The sequence below is a fragment of the Dasypus novemcinctus genome, chromosome X (genome assembly GCF_030445035.2).
Source record: "Dasypus novemcinctus isolate mDasNov1 chromosome X, mDasNov1.1.hap2, whole genome shotgun sequence".
In the NCBI taxonomy this organism is placed as follows: Eukaryota; Metazoa; Chordata; class Mammalia; order Cingulata; family Dasypodidae; genus Dasypus; species Dasypus novemcinctus.
The window spans coordinates 77,853,562-77,869,970 of NC_080704.1; the positions used below are offsets into that span (position 1 = coordinate 77,853,562).

The window sequence follows — 16,409 nt, forward strand, 5'->3', positions numbered from 1 at the left end:
GACACAGAAGAACATACAGCGAATGGATACAGAGAGCAGGCAACTGGGGGAGAGGGGAGAAATAAATAAAAAAATAAGTCTTAAAAAATATATATATATAGGCACAAATAGAAATCTTACTTCTGGGAGTAGATGTAGCTCAGGTTTAGCTCCTGCTTCCCATGTACAAAGTCCCAAGTTCAATCCTCTGCCACCTTAAAAAAAAAAATCTTGCTCCTAGGTCCTTGAGCTCTGGTCTAAATGAAATTAAGTCTAGAGCTGAATCCTGTCCATGGGCCAGAGATTCCGTATCCCTAACCCAAATATCACTTATTTCTCTTCTAGAATTGGCTAGGAAATGAAATTGAGGTTATGGTCAGTACCGAGGAAGCCAAACGCCATCTGAATGATCTTCTGGAAGACAGAAAGATCCTGGCTCAGGATGTGGCTCAACTCAAAGAGAAAAGGGAATCTGGGGAGAATCTACCTGCTAAACTCCGGGTAAGTGCCCTTATGAAAAAATGTTACCAATAATCAGACTGCATACCCCAGGAATCCTCGCTACTTTGTTGGATTACTTTCCTTTTAGTATTTCAACCTCGTTCCCACTATTCTTCTTTACAGAGACGCACATTCTCACTTGCTGAGCTGCGTGGTCAAGTTTCTGAGTCAGATGATTCCATTACAAAGCAGATTGAAAGTCTAGAAACTGAAATGGAACTCAGGTAATAAGACTGCCTCTAAGATATTATAAAAATGTATACCTAGAATCAAATTGAACGTATCAATTCATTGATTCAAAAACTTTGTGATGGTGGAAAAACAAAAGAATACTTTTTTTTTTAACCTGATGCTGCACTAAACATGTTAGATACATTTTCTCATCAGTCCTTCTAATACTCTGTGAGGTAAATATCATTCTTCTCACTTTAGAGATCTAGACTGACGTTCAGAGATCTTAAGAAACTTGCTAAAGGTTATACAGCTAGGAAACAACAGCTGGGATTCAAAACCAGGTCTATCTAATTCCAACCCTCATGCTCCTTATAGTACACCACAATTTTTGTGCAGTGGTATCTCTGAAATGTACAACTTACTAAAACAGAATTTATAACAGAGGAATCTACAAAATGATAATGAAAGAACAACAAAATAGAAGGAGAAAAACTTTAGGAGATCATCAGGAAAATAGATATGATGTATAAATAAAGTTATCATATTTAATGAGATTATGTCAGTAAAGTAACACAGTACTTGGCATATTAGAAGTGTCTGGTGAACTCCCCTCCTGATTTTAAGATCAGAAATTCTGTTACATGGCCTCTCTATTCAGTTTTCTTTTGAGCAGTTTATGAAATCTAGGAGGAACAGAACTTTGACAGAGATCTTATAGTGTCTTCAAATAACAAAATTTTGTCACCCAGAAGAACTTGGAGATCATCTAATTTGTTTTCAACAATAAAAAATAGCTATTTATCTTTGAATACATATTTAAATCACTTAACATTTTAGTTTCTGCTTTGTGCTGCACTAGATGCAGTTTGGAGATACAGAAAAAGGAGATGACACCATCCTTATTCTCACATGGAAATAGTATAATGACTTGCAGTGCTGTGCTGGAATCATTTGTTAAAATTTCAAGAATATTGTAAACCACTGCTAGCTTACAATCTGCTGTGGTGAGAGTATTTTCACCACAGAAATTGGCAAAAACTACATAACAGGACTGTTTTTTAAATGCTGGTTATTAAACATTTACCTGCACACCTCTATACATAAGTAAATGATTAAGTAAATGTATGGCAGGAGCCAAGTAGAGGATAATTAGACATAGTTAAGTTTAATCAAGGAAATTTCCCTAAAGTTGATAAGACAAATTAGATTTTAATATAGATAAGGAACATAAATTGTTAGGACAGGAAAGGGCATATAATAGATGATGACTCTGAAGTGTTCTGGCCTACCTCTTCCAAGAAGCCTTTCCTGCCTCTTCCTCTTCTCTAAACTCCTTCAGAACTTACAATGCTCAGTTATATGGTATAAATGATATGTATTATCTTTATATTTATTGTTTCATGCATATTAGTCTTGTCTATCTAGACAGACTATAAGCTTATTGAAAGAAAGGACTATATATTAGACCAGTGGTTCTCAAAGTGTGGTCTGCAGACCCTTTCAGGGATTCTGAGCAGCCAGACTGTTTTCATAATTATACTAAGATGTCTTTTTTACTATGTTGGCATTTGTACTGATAGTGTGAAAGCAATGGTGGGCAAAGCTGCTGAAACATTATTCTGAAAGCAGTAGCACCAAACTATACAAGTAGTCATTGTATTCACCACCACACCCTCAGTTAAAAGGATTTTTTAAAAATACAGTTTTACTTAAAATGGCTTTGATAAATCAGCAAAAAGTGTTAATTTTATTAAATCTTGACCCTGAAGTACACATTTTAAAAAATATTTTAATCCAGACATCTGACTTTTTTTTTAAAGATTTATTTATTTATTTCCCCCCCTTGCCGCCTGCTTTCTGTATCCGTTCTCTGTGCATTCTTCTGTGTCTGCTTGTCTTCTCTTTTTGTCTTCTCTGTAGGAGGCACGGGGAACCAATCCTGGGACCTTCCGATGTGGGAGAGAGGCACTCAATTGCTTGAGCCACCTCAGCTCTCTGTTTTTTTGTGTCTCTCATTGTCTTTCCTCTCTGTCTCTCTCTCTCTTTTTTTTTTTTTTTTTTTTTTTTGCATCATCTTGTTGCCTCTGCTCTCTGTGCAGGCCAGCTCTCTGTGTAGGCCAGCTCGCCTTCACCAGGAGGCCCCAGGAACCAAACCCAGGACCTCCCATATGGTAGACAGGAGCTCAATCGCTTGAGCCACACCTGATTCCCTGAAGTACACATTTTTTAATATTCCATGTGACAAAATGGGTAGAACACTTAAGCACTTCTGCATACTGAAGAATGATGATTGTCTCAGGCAAAAGCACTTATGCTGTTGTTTGAGGTGTGTGCTCAATTGGCCACTCTTTTCATAGAATGTGATTTTTTTTTACTTGAAAGAACAACTGACAAACTAACTCTGATTATTCAGCCTTGGGTATTTGGCAGACATTTCTCAAAGTAATTGAAGTGAGCCTGTCACTTCAAGGAACATAACTGGCAATATTTGTTACCAAAGATAAAATTTGAGCTTGCAAGTAAAAATTATAATTTAGGAAAAATTGTGTCTGCCACCGTGAGCTTGACAGTTTTCCATAATTAAATGTGACTTTTTAAAATTGTATAATGAAATATGTTAACATTTGGAGGAGCTGCATGATTCAGTAGACCAATATATTCCAAATTACATGTTACAAAATCATGTATGAGTAAAAGATCTATTCATATTGTTAAATAGAGCAAATGGATTTTAATATAAGAGAGTATGGAAAGTTAATTAATAATGGTTTCAGATTACGTATTACAACCAACTTTTAAGGAATTACTGCTTGTCGAGTTTTGGTATAGTCTCAAAGAAGAATTTCCACAAGTATCTGAAAAGGCTGTTAAAATACTTTTCCTTTATCCAGCTATATATCTATGTGAAGCCAGATTTTCTTCATATATATCAACCAAAACAACATATAGTAAAAGATTGAATGCAGAGGGAGATATGGGAATCCAGTTATCTTCTACTAAGCCAGACATTATAGAAGTGTAAAACAATTCTACTCTTCTCCCTAAATTATTTTTTGCTTTGGAAAATGTAGTTGTTTTTCATAAAATGTTATTTATGTTAATGTATAATGAATTTATCGTTATTTTTAAAGGAAATAAATATTTTAAATTTTCTGTTTTACTTTCTAATACTGTAAATATCTCTAGATATAATATATGTGAACAGAATTTCCTAGAGGTCCTCAATAATTTTTAAGAGTGCAAGGGGTTCTGAGACCCAAACATTTGAGAACTGATGCCTTAGACTGTTTTTGTACCCATCTTCCTTATAGTACCTTATATAGTGCTGCATTTTAAGCACATGCTGGTATGCACCCTTTTAATATACACAAATTTGAGAAGGAAGCTATTAATGAAACATATTTTGCAGACCTTGGCATCACGCCATACTTGATTGGAAAGTATCTTGAAGCTATACCAGGATCAGGTATCTAGTCTTAGAAATTTCCTTGTCCTGTGGCCGGCACTTCACTATAAGCTCTCAGAACACCAGCTGTAGGTCTCAATTTGGTATTTGATTCCAGCAGAGTATCTGCCTGTTTGTTCTTTTGAGATTTTTCTTTCAGGTCTCTGACCTGAATCTTGTGCTTGAATGGGTGGGCCACCAAATCATAGTCTGATCTTATGTGGCTTCTAGACAGCCAATCCACTACAACAAAAGCCTTTAACTATAACAAATCCTTCCAAATTCCACCATATGATCCATATTTATTTAAACCAGGATTTGATGAAATAAAATCATTTTGATAGTCTTTTGGAGTCCCTTTGAAATAGGATTTGAGATAGTATATAAAATCCTAACCAGATGACTCAATCATTGTTTAATATTTAACTAATTTCTCCATCTGTAAAATTATTTGAGGTTCAGAGCTTTTCCGCTCTCCCCAGTCTTGAGGCTACTAGCAATAAGTCTCACTTTTTCCTTTCCTGAAGGAGTGCTCAGATTGCTGACCTACAGCAGAAGCTGCTGGATGCAGAAAGTGAAGACAGGCCAAAACACCGCTGGGAAAATATTGCTACCATTCTGGAAGCCAAGTGTGCCCTGAAATATTTAATTGCAGAGGTAAACATTACTCTTCCTTTCAGCAATTAAGGGTCTGGCTGGGTAAGTTGAAAGAAGATTTTAGCCTAAAATACTGTCATAGTGTTATTGCCACTTTTCATACAGAAACCACAATGACATTAACATTAGAGAAATAGTTTAATGGGTAAAGATTGGTGGAAGCAAGTCAGGCCATTACAAACATATGACTTGCACACTATACCTGTCATGCCTGGCAATAACAAGTACTCAATAAATGTTAGCTGTTATTAGGAAAAGATCAGGATGTTATAGTGAGCCACAGACAAAACGTAAACTATTACACTCTACTGTTTTTTAAAACACCTATGAGATATGTCTTCAAAAATTTAAGATACAATCTAGGAAAAAGAAGACCTAATAATTTTTTGAAATATAAGGAATAATTTTATTGAAAATCCATCTTCATTGACCTTAAAATAATATATCATCTTGTATCATCACAAGAGGAATTAAAGTAGATCACCTTTAGTGATTTGGACATTTTCACTTGAGACATGCATATAAACTGAATCTGCAAGTCTGAGCACTATCACCTTTTATATATTTTTGTTTGGGGTTAGCAAAATAGTTCTAAGGAAATCCTGATTAGTGTCATGAAAACTGGTATTTATGATGTTTACCACCTGGGCTAGTAGTGAATATAAAACTAGGCCAGCATAAGATATCAATCTAGCCTAAAGAGCCAGATCTGCAGTCTCAGCTAATGTGCATATGAGTTCTGACTTGTAAATACAGACATTCTGAGATGGGATCTAATTGGTCATAAGGGTGTGTCGTATGGGTTTCTCTTTAAAATTAAGGAAGAACTTAAATGTCAGAGTTTGCAGTTTTCAAATACTGTTTGTGTTAGATTTATTCTTATCTTGAGGCAGAGCAAGAGATTAAATAACCTTTGCGGTGGCTTCTAGCCCTGAGATATTTATCTCTGCAGAAATATGGCCTTTTGGCCTAGGATAGTACAATAGTGTTACTGCTATTTAATGTTAGAATTCATATAAAATTCATGAATTCATGAAAGAGTAAGAATGGACTTGGACATGGAAGGACTTTTCTCAGTCTGTTTCAAGAAAGTTGGCATTTTTCTGACTCAATAACTAAGGAAAAGGTAACCATTTTCCAAATAAACTGATCTTCTTTTATCCTTTCCAGCTGGTGTCCTCCAAAATACAGGTCAGCAAGCTTGAAAGCAGCCTAAAACAGAGCAAGGCCCGCTGTGCTGACATGCAGAAAATGCTATTTGAGGAGCGAAATCACTTTGCTGAGATAGAGTCAGAGTTACAGTCTGAACTGGTCAAAGTGGAGCAACAGCACCAAGAAAAGGTAAAGTCTGGCAAACCAGGAAGTTAAACTAAGGGACAAACTGCCATTGTCTTTTTAAAAGAAAAATATTATAGTAACATACATAACTCAAAATTTCCCATTTTAACCACTTTCACGTGTTTAATTCAGTGATCTTAATTACATTCACAATAATGTGTTACTATCACCAGCATCCATTACCCAAACTTTTTCATATCCTCAAACAGATACACTACACCCATTAAGCAGTAACTCTCCATTCCCCTCCTCCCCCAGTCCCTGGTAACCTGTAATCTACTATCTGTCTCTATGAATTTGCTTATTCCAGATATTCCATATAAGTAAGATCATGTAATATTTGTCCTTTTGTGTCTGGCTTATTTCACTCAACATGATGTCTTCAGAGTTCATCCATGTGGTAGCATGTGTCAGAATTCCATTCCTTTTTATGGCTGAATAATACTCCATTGTGTATGTATACCTCATGTTGTCTATCCATTCATCTTTTTCATGGACACTTTAGTTGCCTCCACCTTTTGGCTATTGTGAATAGTACCTCTACAAACTTTGATATACAAATATCTGTTGAAGGCCCTGCTTTCCATTCTTTGGAGTACATATGAGAAGTAGGATTTCCAGGTTCTTAGTTTGCCAGGCTACTATGACAAATACCACACAGTGGGTTGGCTTAACAATAATAATTTATTTTTTTTATACCCCCCTTGCGGCTTTTTTCATGCTGTCTGCTTTCTGTGTCCGTTCACTGTATGTTCTTCTGTGTCTGTATTTTATCCGCCCCGCCCCCTTGCAGCTTGCTTGCTGTCTGCTCTCTGTGTCCATTCACTGCGGGCTCTTCTGTGTTCTTGCTTGTCTCCCTTCTTTTCGTTCATCACTTTGTTGAGTCATTGCTCCACGGTGCCTGTGGGCTGGGCAGGGCGGCACTCTGCGGCGTGCATGCAGGCGAGTCTGCCTTCACAAGGAGGCCCCAGAACATTAACTGAGGGCCTCCCGTATGGTAGGCAGGAGCTCATCTGATTGAGCCACAGCTACTTCCCTTAACAATAGTAATTTATTGGCTCATGGTTTGTAAGGCTAGAAGTCCAAAATCAAGCTATTGGCAGGGCTTGCTTTCTCCCTGAAATCTGTAGCGTTTTGATGTTGGCTTGATGCAGTCGTGTTCTTTGACTTGTATTTCTGCCTCCCATCACGTAGTAATCTCCCTCCTTGTGTCAGCTCTTCTGGTTTCTGCTGACTTCCAGTTTTTTCCTGTGCGTCCTTCTCCTGGCTTTTGGTTTCTTCTCTATATGAGGCCTAGTTATATGGATTAAGACCCACCCTTATTCAATTGAGCCACATCTTAATTAAAAATAACATCTTCAAAAGATCCTATTTACAATGGGTTCATACCCACAAGAATGCAGATTAAGATTAAAAACATGTCTAAATTGGAGTTCGTAATTCAATCTACCACACTGGGTCATGTGGTAGTAATTCTATGTTCAACTTTCTAAGGAACTGCCAAACTGATTTCCCCAGTGGCTGCACCATTTTACAGTTCCACCAAAAATGTATGCAAATTCTAACTTCTCCACTTCCTCACCAACACTTGTTATTTTCTGATTTTCTAATTTTTTTTTAATCACAGCCATTTTAGTGGGTGTGAAGTGGTATCTCATTGTGGTTTTGATTTGTATTTCCTTGATGATCAAAGATGCTGAGCATCTTTTCATGTGCTTATTGGTCATTTGTATATCTCCTTTAGAGAAATATCTATTCAGATCCTTTGCCCGTTTTTTAATTGGGTTATTTGTATTTTTGTTGTTGGGTTGCAGCAGTTCTTTATATATTCTAGATGTTAAATGTTTATCAGATACATGGTTAGGAATTATTTTCTTCCATTATGTAGGTTGTCTTTTCACTTTATTGATAATGTCTTTTGACATACAAAAGGTTATTTTGATTAAATTCATTTTATCTACTTTTTCTTTTGTTGCTCATGCTTTTAGTGTCTTATCTAAGAAGTCACTGCTAAATCCAAGGTTTCCCACTATGTTTTCTTCTAAGAATTGTATGGTTTTACCTCTTATGTTTAGATCCCTGGTTCATTTAGGGTTAATGTTTGTATATGGTTGAATTCCCAATTCTATTCCATTGGTCTATATGTGTATGTTTATGCCAATACCACACTGCTTTTATTACTGTGACTTTGTAGTAAGTTTTGAAATTGGGAAGTGTGAAACATCCAGCTTTGTTCTTCTTTTTCAATATTGAGTTGGCTATTTGGGGCCCCTTGCAATTCCATATGAATTTGAGGAACAAATTTTCCATTTCTGCAAAAAATGCTTCTGGGACTTTGATTAGTATTGCATTCATGCTATTACCTTATGTTATTAATGTTTAAAAAAAAGTGAGGGGTACAAAGTCCATATAGTCTTTTCCAAATTTTGCAAATAAGATACCTGAAATGGAGAGAGAAATGGCTTGTCTAGGTTTATACATACCAGTGGCAGTGGCTTTTAGTCTCTGACTTGAATATCAAGATTAATATACTGATAAATATCATGGCTATGCTAACTACTTCAAGCCATGAGAGCAAAAGGAAACAATTTAAAGTCATGATGAAGTCTCCTGGAATACTGTTTGGACTAAGCCAAAATTCCTTTTTCTCCTTATTCCTTTGGTGCCACCCATTTGGGATGTGTGTCTCTCTAGGTACTGTACCTTCTCGGCCAGTTGCAGCAAAGCCAAATGGCAGAGAAGCAGCTGGAAGAGTCAGTGAATGAAAAGGAACAACAGCTACTAAGCACACTGAAGTGTCAGGTATGATAACAAGGGAAAGTTCTCCAGAGATGGTTCCACAGGCCTGAGAATCCTATCTAATTTAGACCACTGCAGAGTAATGGACTACTAAAAAGTTTATAATTTTAGCCTTGACTGACTTTTGGCCCTATTTGATCAGTTTAGGGCTACTTAAAGTATAGCCACACATAGAATAACCTTATTTTTTGTGCAGAAACAGCAGTACATGCACCATACCAGGCTTTGAGGTCTGCTGGTTCTTTCCCTGAAACTGGAATGCTAAAGAGTTGAGGAAGTGAAATCATCCAATAGTTAATTAGAATTTAACTATATTTTCCTAAGCTTGTTCTTCTAGCTGAGACCTGAAATGTTTGTAAAATGCCTTGCATGTTAATTTCTTCCAGAGGCTGGGAACACCACACCCTCCAGTAACAAGTTAGAGCACTATGTTAGTCCAACTTTGAATCTTTTTTCTGAGTCTCTAGAGTTTTCTTGGCACCTTCCATCTAAGACATAATGATATTAGTTAAAGTTGTACTCATGAATCCCATTGTCTTAAGTGCCAGGAAGAAAGCAAAGAATCATTCAGTTTAATCAGGCTTATTAGAGTATCAAAAAAAAAAAACAACAAAACCCTGCCTAACCTATGTTCAGAAGAGTAAAGGAAGCATGTAGACTTCAAGGAAACAGAGCTGACTGTTGATTTCTTAATCAGTATCCTGATATGAATAAGAGATATAAGGCTAGAGAATGGAAAAGAATAAAGGTGTGTAAGGCAGAGCCTGTGGTTCCTACGAGTACTGTTAAGGCTGCTAGGAGCATTGAAACAGACCTGGCATTCAGGGCTCCTAGGAACTGGGAATCTTTTTTCTGGGTGCCAATGCCTACTGTGCAAAAAAAAATCTGCTGCCAGCAACTTGGCAGCAATATGTTTTCATCTATGTGAGTTGTTTGGTAACCCACATGTAATGCCCAAAATAACCCCACCTATCACCACACTATCTGGAAATAGGATGAAGAACTTGAAAAGATGCGAGAAGTATGTGAGCAAAACCAACAGCTCTTACGAGAAAATGAAATCATCAAGCAGGTAACAAGTTTTCCAGCCCTCTTGATAATCCCTGGGAGACCCTGTTGCTACTGAGGCCAGTCCTTTGGAGCAACCTTCAATATGATGATCTGCTCTATTTTATGAGTTCTACATGGTATTTCCTTAAGATACAGTCATGTGCATTTCAAAATGGTATAAACACAACATTTTGAATTTGCCCTTTTCTGAATCTAATACTGACCTGGAAAGGTGGGAGCCCTTCAACCTGCTCTACTATAGCCCTGCCTCACTTTACAATGGTTTAAAAATGAGCTAGCCATGGCAGCCTACATCGGAATCTTTGTGTTTTAGCCATGTATACTCTCAGCAGCTGTTCCGTATTATACATTTTGTCTCTTCTTTTCAAATAGAAACTGACACTCCTCCAAGTAGCCAGCAGACAAAAACCTCATCTTCCTAAGGATACCCTTCTATCTCCAGACTCTTCTTTTGAATATATCCCTCCTAAGGTAAAATGGTCAGTGCCTGGGATACCTCTTCATAGCCAAGGTTTTATAAGAGGTAGAGCATTAAAATACCCAAATTCTAGCATCTTAATTTTCCTTGGATTTCCATATAAAGCTACAATGCAATCTTGAGGAAAATAGGCATTCTCCCTCCTCAGCTGACTTTTGGCCATGCACAGGCATTATGTAATACAGCTGAAGAGAAGGAGCAGGAGAAAAGAGCAGTGTTCAGCTGTCCATCCAAAGATACTTATCTCATCAAATCATGAAACCCTTCCTTTCCTCCCTCAGATTGCTCAGTCTCCAGCTTCTAGTCCTTCAAAGACTGTGAGACCAAAGGCTAAAGCAGGATTTCCTCTGGTTGGTAAAGCCAAGTGGAATATATCTGAGGGAGTCTGAGGTCTGTGCTCTGAGAATATAGCTGGCAACAGCTGTTGGGAAGATATGATGCCCTATGTATTTCTTTTTATTTTTATTAAATAACCATTCCAAACCTTTTTTCTTAGCCAAAACCTTCTCGTGTTAAAGAAAAGTTCCTGGAGCAAAGCATGGACGTTGAGGATCTAAAATATGCTTCAGAGCATTCTGTGAATGAGCCCGAAGATGGTGATGGTGATGGTGATGGTGATGGTGATGGTGATGATGGGGATGACGAGGAATGGAAACCGACAAAATTAGTTAAGGTGTCCAGAAAGAACATGCAAGGGGTAGGCACCAGCTCTTCAACTCTGTTGGGCGTTCCTGCTGGTGGGATAACTTTCTTATTCTAGCAATGTGCTGGCCCCATATCCTGCACCTGAGCCCCCTGAATTCCCCCAGAAGCATTGACTCCACTGAGGGGGTATGGTTGGACCAGCTCTGTATAAAACCTGGAACTAGTAATAGAAGAACACCTGAATGTACAGTTGGGCTGTCTTTATGTTTTTAGGTTCTACCAGTCTAGACAGGTAGTGTTCTTATCATTTGCATTTTAAAGATGGACCTGACACCTAGAGGAGGAAATGACCTTGCCCAAGGCCATAAAACCAAGTGGCAGTCAGGACTTGAAACCATATCTTCTGGCTCCAAGTCTACTTTGTTTTCACCATACCATGGTCATGTCAGTGGAAACTACAGACTAGAAGCTGAGTGGGAACTTTCTCCTTGCCTAATAGAATGAGTGTCCTCACTAGGCTAATAGGTAAAGGAGGATACAAAAAGAAAAAGGTAATAATTAAGATCAAACACACCAAATTAAGGCTAGTTAGGAACAACTTGACTTTGAGGCATGCTTTATTTACTTACACAATGATCGCCTACCTAATTATCAAACCTAGATGTTTTATCTTGAAACATTAACTTCACAGGCACTACAGTTCACCACCTACCCCAACTGTGCCCTGTAGTCACATTCTGCTTAGCCAGAACAATTCACAAATTGCCTTAGCTGGTTTCCTGGAATGTTACTTGATTTCACTGGTTCACCACACGGGGAACTGGGCCCTGTAAAGCCACAACTCCAGAGACAAGCAAATCATATAGGGGCATTAAGTCATGTGGTCAATCAGTAGTAACAAGGAATGCACCCATCATGTGCCATGGGACTAAAAAATCATCCTTATACTCAGAGAGCTTATAATCTAATGAGAAAACAAGGCAAAGAAAGAAGCATATCATAGAACCTGTGCCTCTTCACACACAAACACACACACACATCCATACACATATTTGAAGCTATGTCTGTGGTAAGGTCACTCTTCCTCCCTTACATTCTGATCGGTTTTCTGGAGAAAACAAGAATGAAGTTAAAGTTAATGTATGCAGCATTCATGCAAATACATCTGTCAGAGATGTCAGGACTGTTCTATATTCTAGTAAATGTCTAGTAAAGGGAAGCTTAGTCTCACAGGGCAGCCCATTGTATTCTACTAAATATTAGGAAGTTTTTCCTTGTTGAGCTAAAATGTGCTATCCTTTAAATTGGCCCATGGTTCTTAGCTACAGGAAAGTCTAATTTTTCTTCCTTATGATGACCCTTCAAAGACTGCTCTCATCATATCTCTTTGGATAAATGAGAAACATGGACTGGGTAATGGTACATTTTTTTAAGCGTTTAGATGAATTTGTAAATGGTCAAAGGACCATTACCCAAGCTGTAGTAGTCAATGGATCAATAGCATCCTGGTAAGGTGCCTCTAGGACATGTCATAGAATTCTGTCTTTTGCCTTGTATTATTCAGAGCAGCGAAGATTTTTTTAAATTTTTATGTCCAATGATGGCAAGAGTGAATAAAATGGGTATTCCTGTCTATTGCTATTAGGAATATAAATTGGTATACCTTTCTGGAGGGCAACTTGAAAACATGTATCAAAAACCTTAAAAATGTTCCTATCCTTTGACCCATTCATTCTACATATAGGAATTTATACTAAGAAAATAATCATTGAAATGTAGAAAGATTTATTCATTCAACAAATCTTTTTTGAGTACCTAACTATGTGTAAGGTACTATTTCTAGATGCTGAGAATACAATAAACAAGACAGGTAAGGTCCTTGCCCCCTTAAACTAAGAGTCTTGTAGGGAGAGACACATGGTGACGAAGAAAACAAAATAATTTTAGATGATGTACTATCCAAAAAAAGAAAATGGATTAGTCTGGCATGATTTGTTCTTTGTAAACCTACGGTGGTTCTCGGTGAATGTTGTTTCACTAAAGAAGAGAGAACACAGGAGATACAAGCTTGGTAACAATGATGGTGTTTTTGGTTTTTCCTAGAAAGGCTTCAAACTGAAGGGAAAGCTGGGAGTGCGGATGTAGCTTGAGTGGTTGAGTGCCTGCTTCCCATGTACGAGGTCCCAGGTTCAATCTCTAGCACCTCCTAAAAGCAAAACAAACAAACCAACTCTCATTGGGGAGCAGATATAGCTCAGTAGCTGAGCACCCGCCTTCCATTTTCCATGTACGAGGTCTTGGGCTCATTTCCTGGTACCGCCTAAAAAATTTTTAAAAAGAAGGGAAAGTACTTTAAACTAGTCTTCTAACCCTTTTAGTCATGTGTTTTTTTACAGTGTTCCTGCAAAGGCTGGTGTGGAAACAAGCAATGTGGGTGCAGGAAACAAAAGTCAGACTGCAGAGTGGACTGCAGCTGTGACCCTACAAAGTGTAGGAACCGCAAACAAGATAAGGTAGGAGCAATGCTAATTGTCCCTCACCATCCCTTCAGAAGTTCTACTAGCTTCCGATCTTTTCTTCTACCTTACATTCTGAAACCTGGAGTCTCATTCACAGCTCTTCCTACCTTTCTCCTTTCCTCTGCATCCAGAAAGAGACATTTCCTTTCCTAATCTTCCTTCCTCACTGCTAGCCTTTCCACAAATTCCTCTTCAGAAACCACAGCCCTTCTCAGGAGATTCCCAGGAATGCAGCCAATTTCCTTGCCTAAATGACATGCTCCCCACCCCTAACCCTGGCCCTTGCTTCCATACAGTTTCTGAAGCAGGAACAAGGAGCAAGAAAACAGGCATTTGCCGGCATAAAGGCACACAGGATCAAACTAGTGCAAAGGCTTAGCTGGAACTAAAAGAGCCATGTGTGAGGTGGCAGCTTCCAGGAAGGAAGTTAATCTTTCTCATATCTTGAGACATCAGTTAATTGGTTACTTAGGCCCTCTCCATGGGTACTAACTATTCCATGTCTCTAGGAGAAGGCCCACAGGAACCTGGGTCTTTTTACTAGTCTCTATTGCCATCCAAGCTAACTGTAACTATCTTCCTTATATTGTTGCTGGGAATAGCAAACTCAGGGAAACCAAATGTGCCCTGAGAAGAAAGAGCAGCACCAAACAGGGCAGATCTCTGTACTTGCCTTCAGCCTACCCGTACCCATGCAAAAGCTCATTACTATAGCTTTCTATGTAATATGCAATGATTCTATTAAGCATAGTCTAATGATCATTCATCATGCTTTCTTGAATATCTACATGTGTGCAGCTTGTCCTAAGTTTTCTGTTAAAAAGACTTCTAACATAGTAGATATCAGAGGACTGAAGTGGCAAACTAGAGATCAGGCTAAGAATCACAGAGTATCAGGGTCCTTAAAGATTCTCTATTCCAGTTATTTTTCAAATTGTGTTCTAGAGTCCTATGGTGGCTCCATGGTAGTGCCTCAGTGCAGAGCGGAATGGCCTGAGTCAGGTTCAACCCCACTTCAACCAAGCAACTTGCTTTTTACATGTTTATATATTGAGCTTCCTCTTAGGATTTCCATTGTAAAACGCTTCCATTTTACAGAGAAGGAAACTAAGGCCCAGAGATAAATTTAAATGACTTGTGTAATATTACACAGCTAGTCATGTCAGCTAAGATTAGACCACAGGCTTCTTGACTCTTAATCCAGTGCTGTTTTCATGACAACAGGTTATAATTCCAGTCCAGTTTCTACCACAGAGTTACCTTGTTACCTAAGTATAATAACTTCTCTCTCTTGACCTCAGTTTCCTTATCTGAAAGGAAGACTAATTCAGGCAATACCCTGTAGGGATGCTAGAAGGATACTGTAGACTGCAGAGAGGAAAAGCTTAATCAAAGAAATGACCGAGACTTGGCCTCATTTTAAACCTTGCCTTGTGTTATGTTCTGTGCTGCTATCCTACGCAGTCCTTTGCCTTCAGAGGCTGCCTCCAAGCATCACTCCATTCCTTCAGGGGAAAAGTATGTCAAACACTGCATTCTCCCCAAGTAGGGTCTCCTTCAGACTTGCTTGGACTGACTAGTCAGGCCCTCAGAGCTGGTATGTCCTGGTTGAAGGGGAGTAGACTAATTTGTCACCCTGGTAGCTGATTTATAGTCTGTCTGTCTACCTGATTCTCAGGATAGTTTGGGCACTGTTGAGCAGACCCAGGACTCTGAAGGCTCCTTCAAACTGGAGGATCCCACAGAGGTGACCCCGGGATTGAGCTTCTTCAACCCTGTCTGTGCCACTCCAAACAGCAAGGTACATGGGCTAAAAGGCAGGTGTTTCCAACTGCACTAGTGTGCACCTCTGCGTTAGCTATGGCAGAGATGGGGGGCGGGTGTCAAGGTTCATTCAATTCACTGGGAATTGTGCATAAGTTAAAATCTGTTTTTCCCACAATATTGCACTTTTGTAGTGGCAAGGTTGGGCGGACCTTCTACCCTTCTCAGAGATCTAGTCATACCTGTCTCTGTCCTTCCTAGATCCTGAAAGAGATGTGTGATGTGGAGCACTTGATGTTAAAGAAAACGGCTCCGGCTCCCTCCTGCCTTGACCTCCCGGAGTGGAAACATGCAGCAAGAGAATTCCAAGAAAATAAGGCCCCTGGGAAAAAAAAGAAACGTGCTCTGGCCAGCAATACCAGCTTCTTCTCTGGTTCCTCCCCTTTCGAAGAAAAGGCCCATTGAAATTTGAATCATCATCCCTATCCGCAGTGTGGCTTGGTAGATGCTTTCAGATTGCATTTCAGGTTTCTTGCTGGTGAAAAAGAGGGACAATGTTATTGAAAGGTTATTCTTGGATGTTAGCCATCAGTCTTCTTCACCCCCAGCCCTAGACTACTACTCTCTCTTCTCCAGAAGGATGCTAAGCCAACTACCGAAGAGATAACCAGTTGACCTTCCTAAGGACTCACCTGGAACCAGTCCCAAATGCAGTCTAGCTCTTTGTTCTGTGAGCAGTTAAGGCTGTCTCCTGATGGGGATCACACTGAATCTTTTCTTATATCTAGGTTGTCTTAGCTTAATGGAGGAGCCTGCTATAGGATGGAGGCCTGGCTCAGATGCCCCACCCCACCTCAGAAAGGGGTTGGGATCTCTCCTGCCCTGCCCTTCTCTGGAATTTAACAGTACCCTCGATTGTCTTCCATATTATCCCTGGTCTTCTATGTTACTGAGGTAAATGTAATATTTTAAATGTTAACGTTAAGTAAATAAATAAATTTTGTCCATTTAATGTTTCGGAGAAATAAAAAAGTTAAAG

The 16,409-nt window shown here is 38.8% G+C and overlaps 1 protein-coding gene across 2 annotated transcripts in view; it reads left to right on the top strand.

The window, feature by feature from the left end:
• KIF4A (kinesin family member 4A) overlaps positions 1-15,843 on the top strand; it is a 178,218-nt gene extending 162,375 nt beyond the window's left edge. For both annotated transcript variants that reach the window (XM_058291023.1, XM_058291024.1), the window contains exons 22-32: positions 325-480; positions 604-704; positions 4,627-4,756; positions 5,927-6,097; positions 8,789-8,896; positions 9,888-9,965; positions 10,337-10,435; positions 10,939-11,139; positions 13,484-13,600; positions 15,285-15,407; positions 15,632-15,843. In XM_058291023.1, the coding sequence (XP_058147006.1) occupies positions 325-480; positions 604-704; positions 4,627-4,756; positions 5,927-6,097; positions 8,789-8,896; positions 9,888-9,965; positions 10,337-10,435; positions 10,939-11,139; positions 13,484-13,600; positions 15,285-15,407; positions 15,632-15,835 (1,488 nt within the window). In that variant the 3' untranslated portion in view covers positions 15,836-15,843. The remainder of the gene's footprint in view (positions 1-324; positions 481-603; positions 705-4,626; positions 4,757-5,926; positions 6,098-8,788; positions 8,897-9,887; positions 9,966-10,336; positions 10,436-10,938; positions 11,140-13,483; positions 13,601-15,284; positions 15,408-15,631) is intronic.
• The last annotated feature ends 566 nt before the right edge of the window (positions 15,844-16,409 follow it).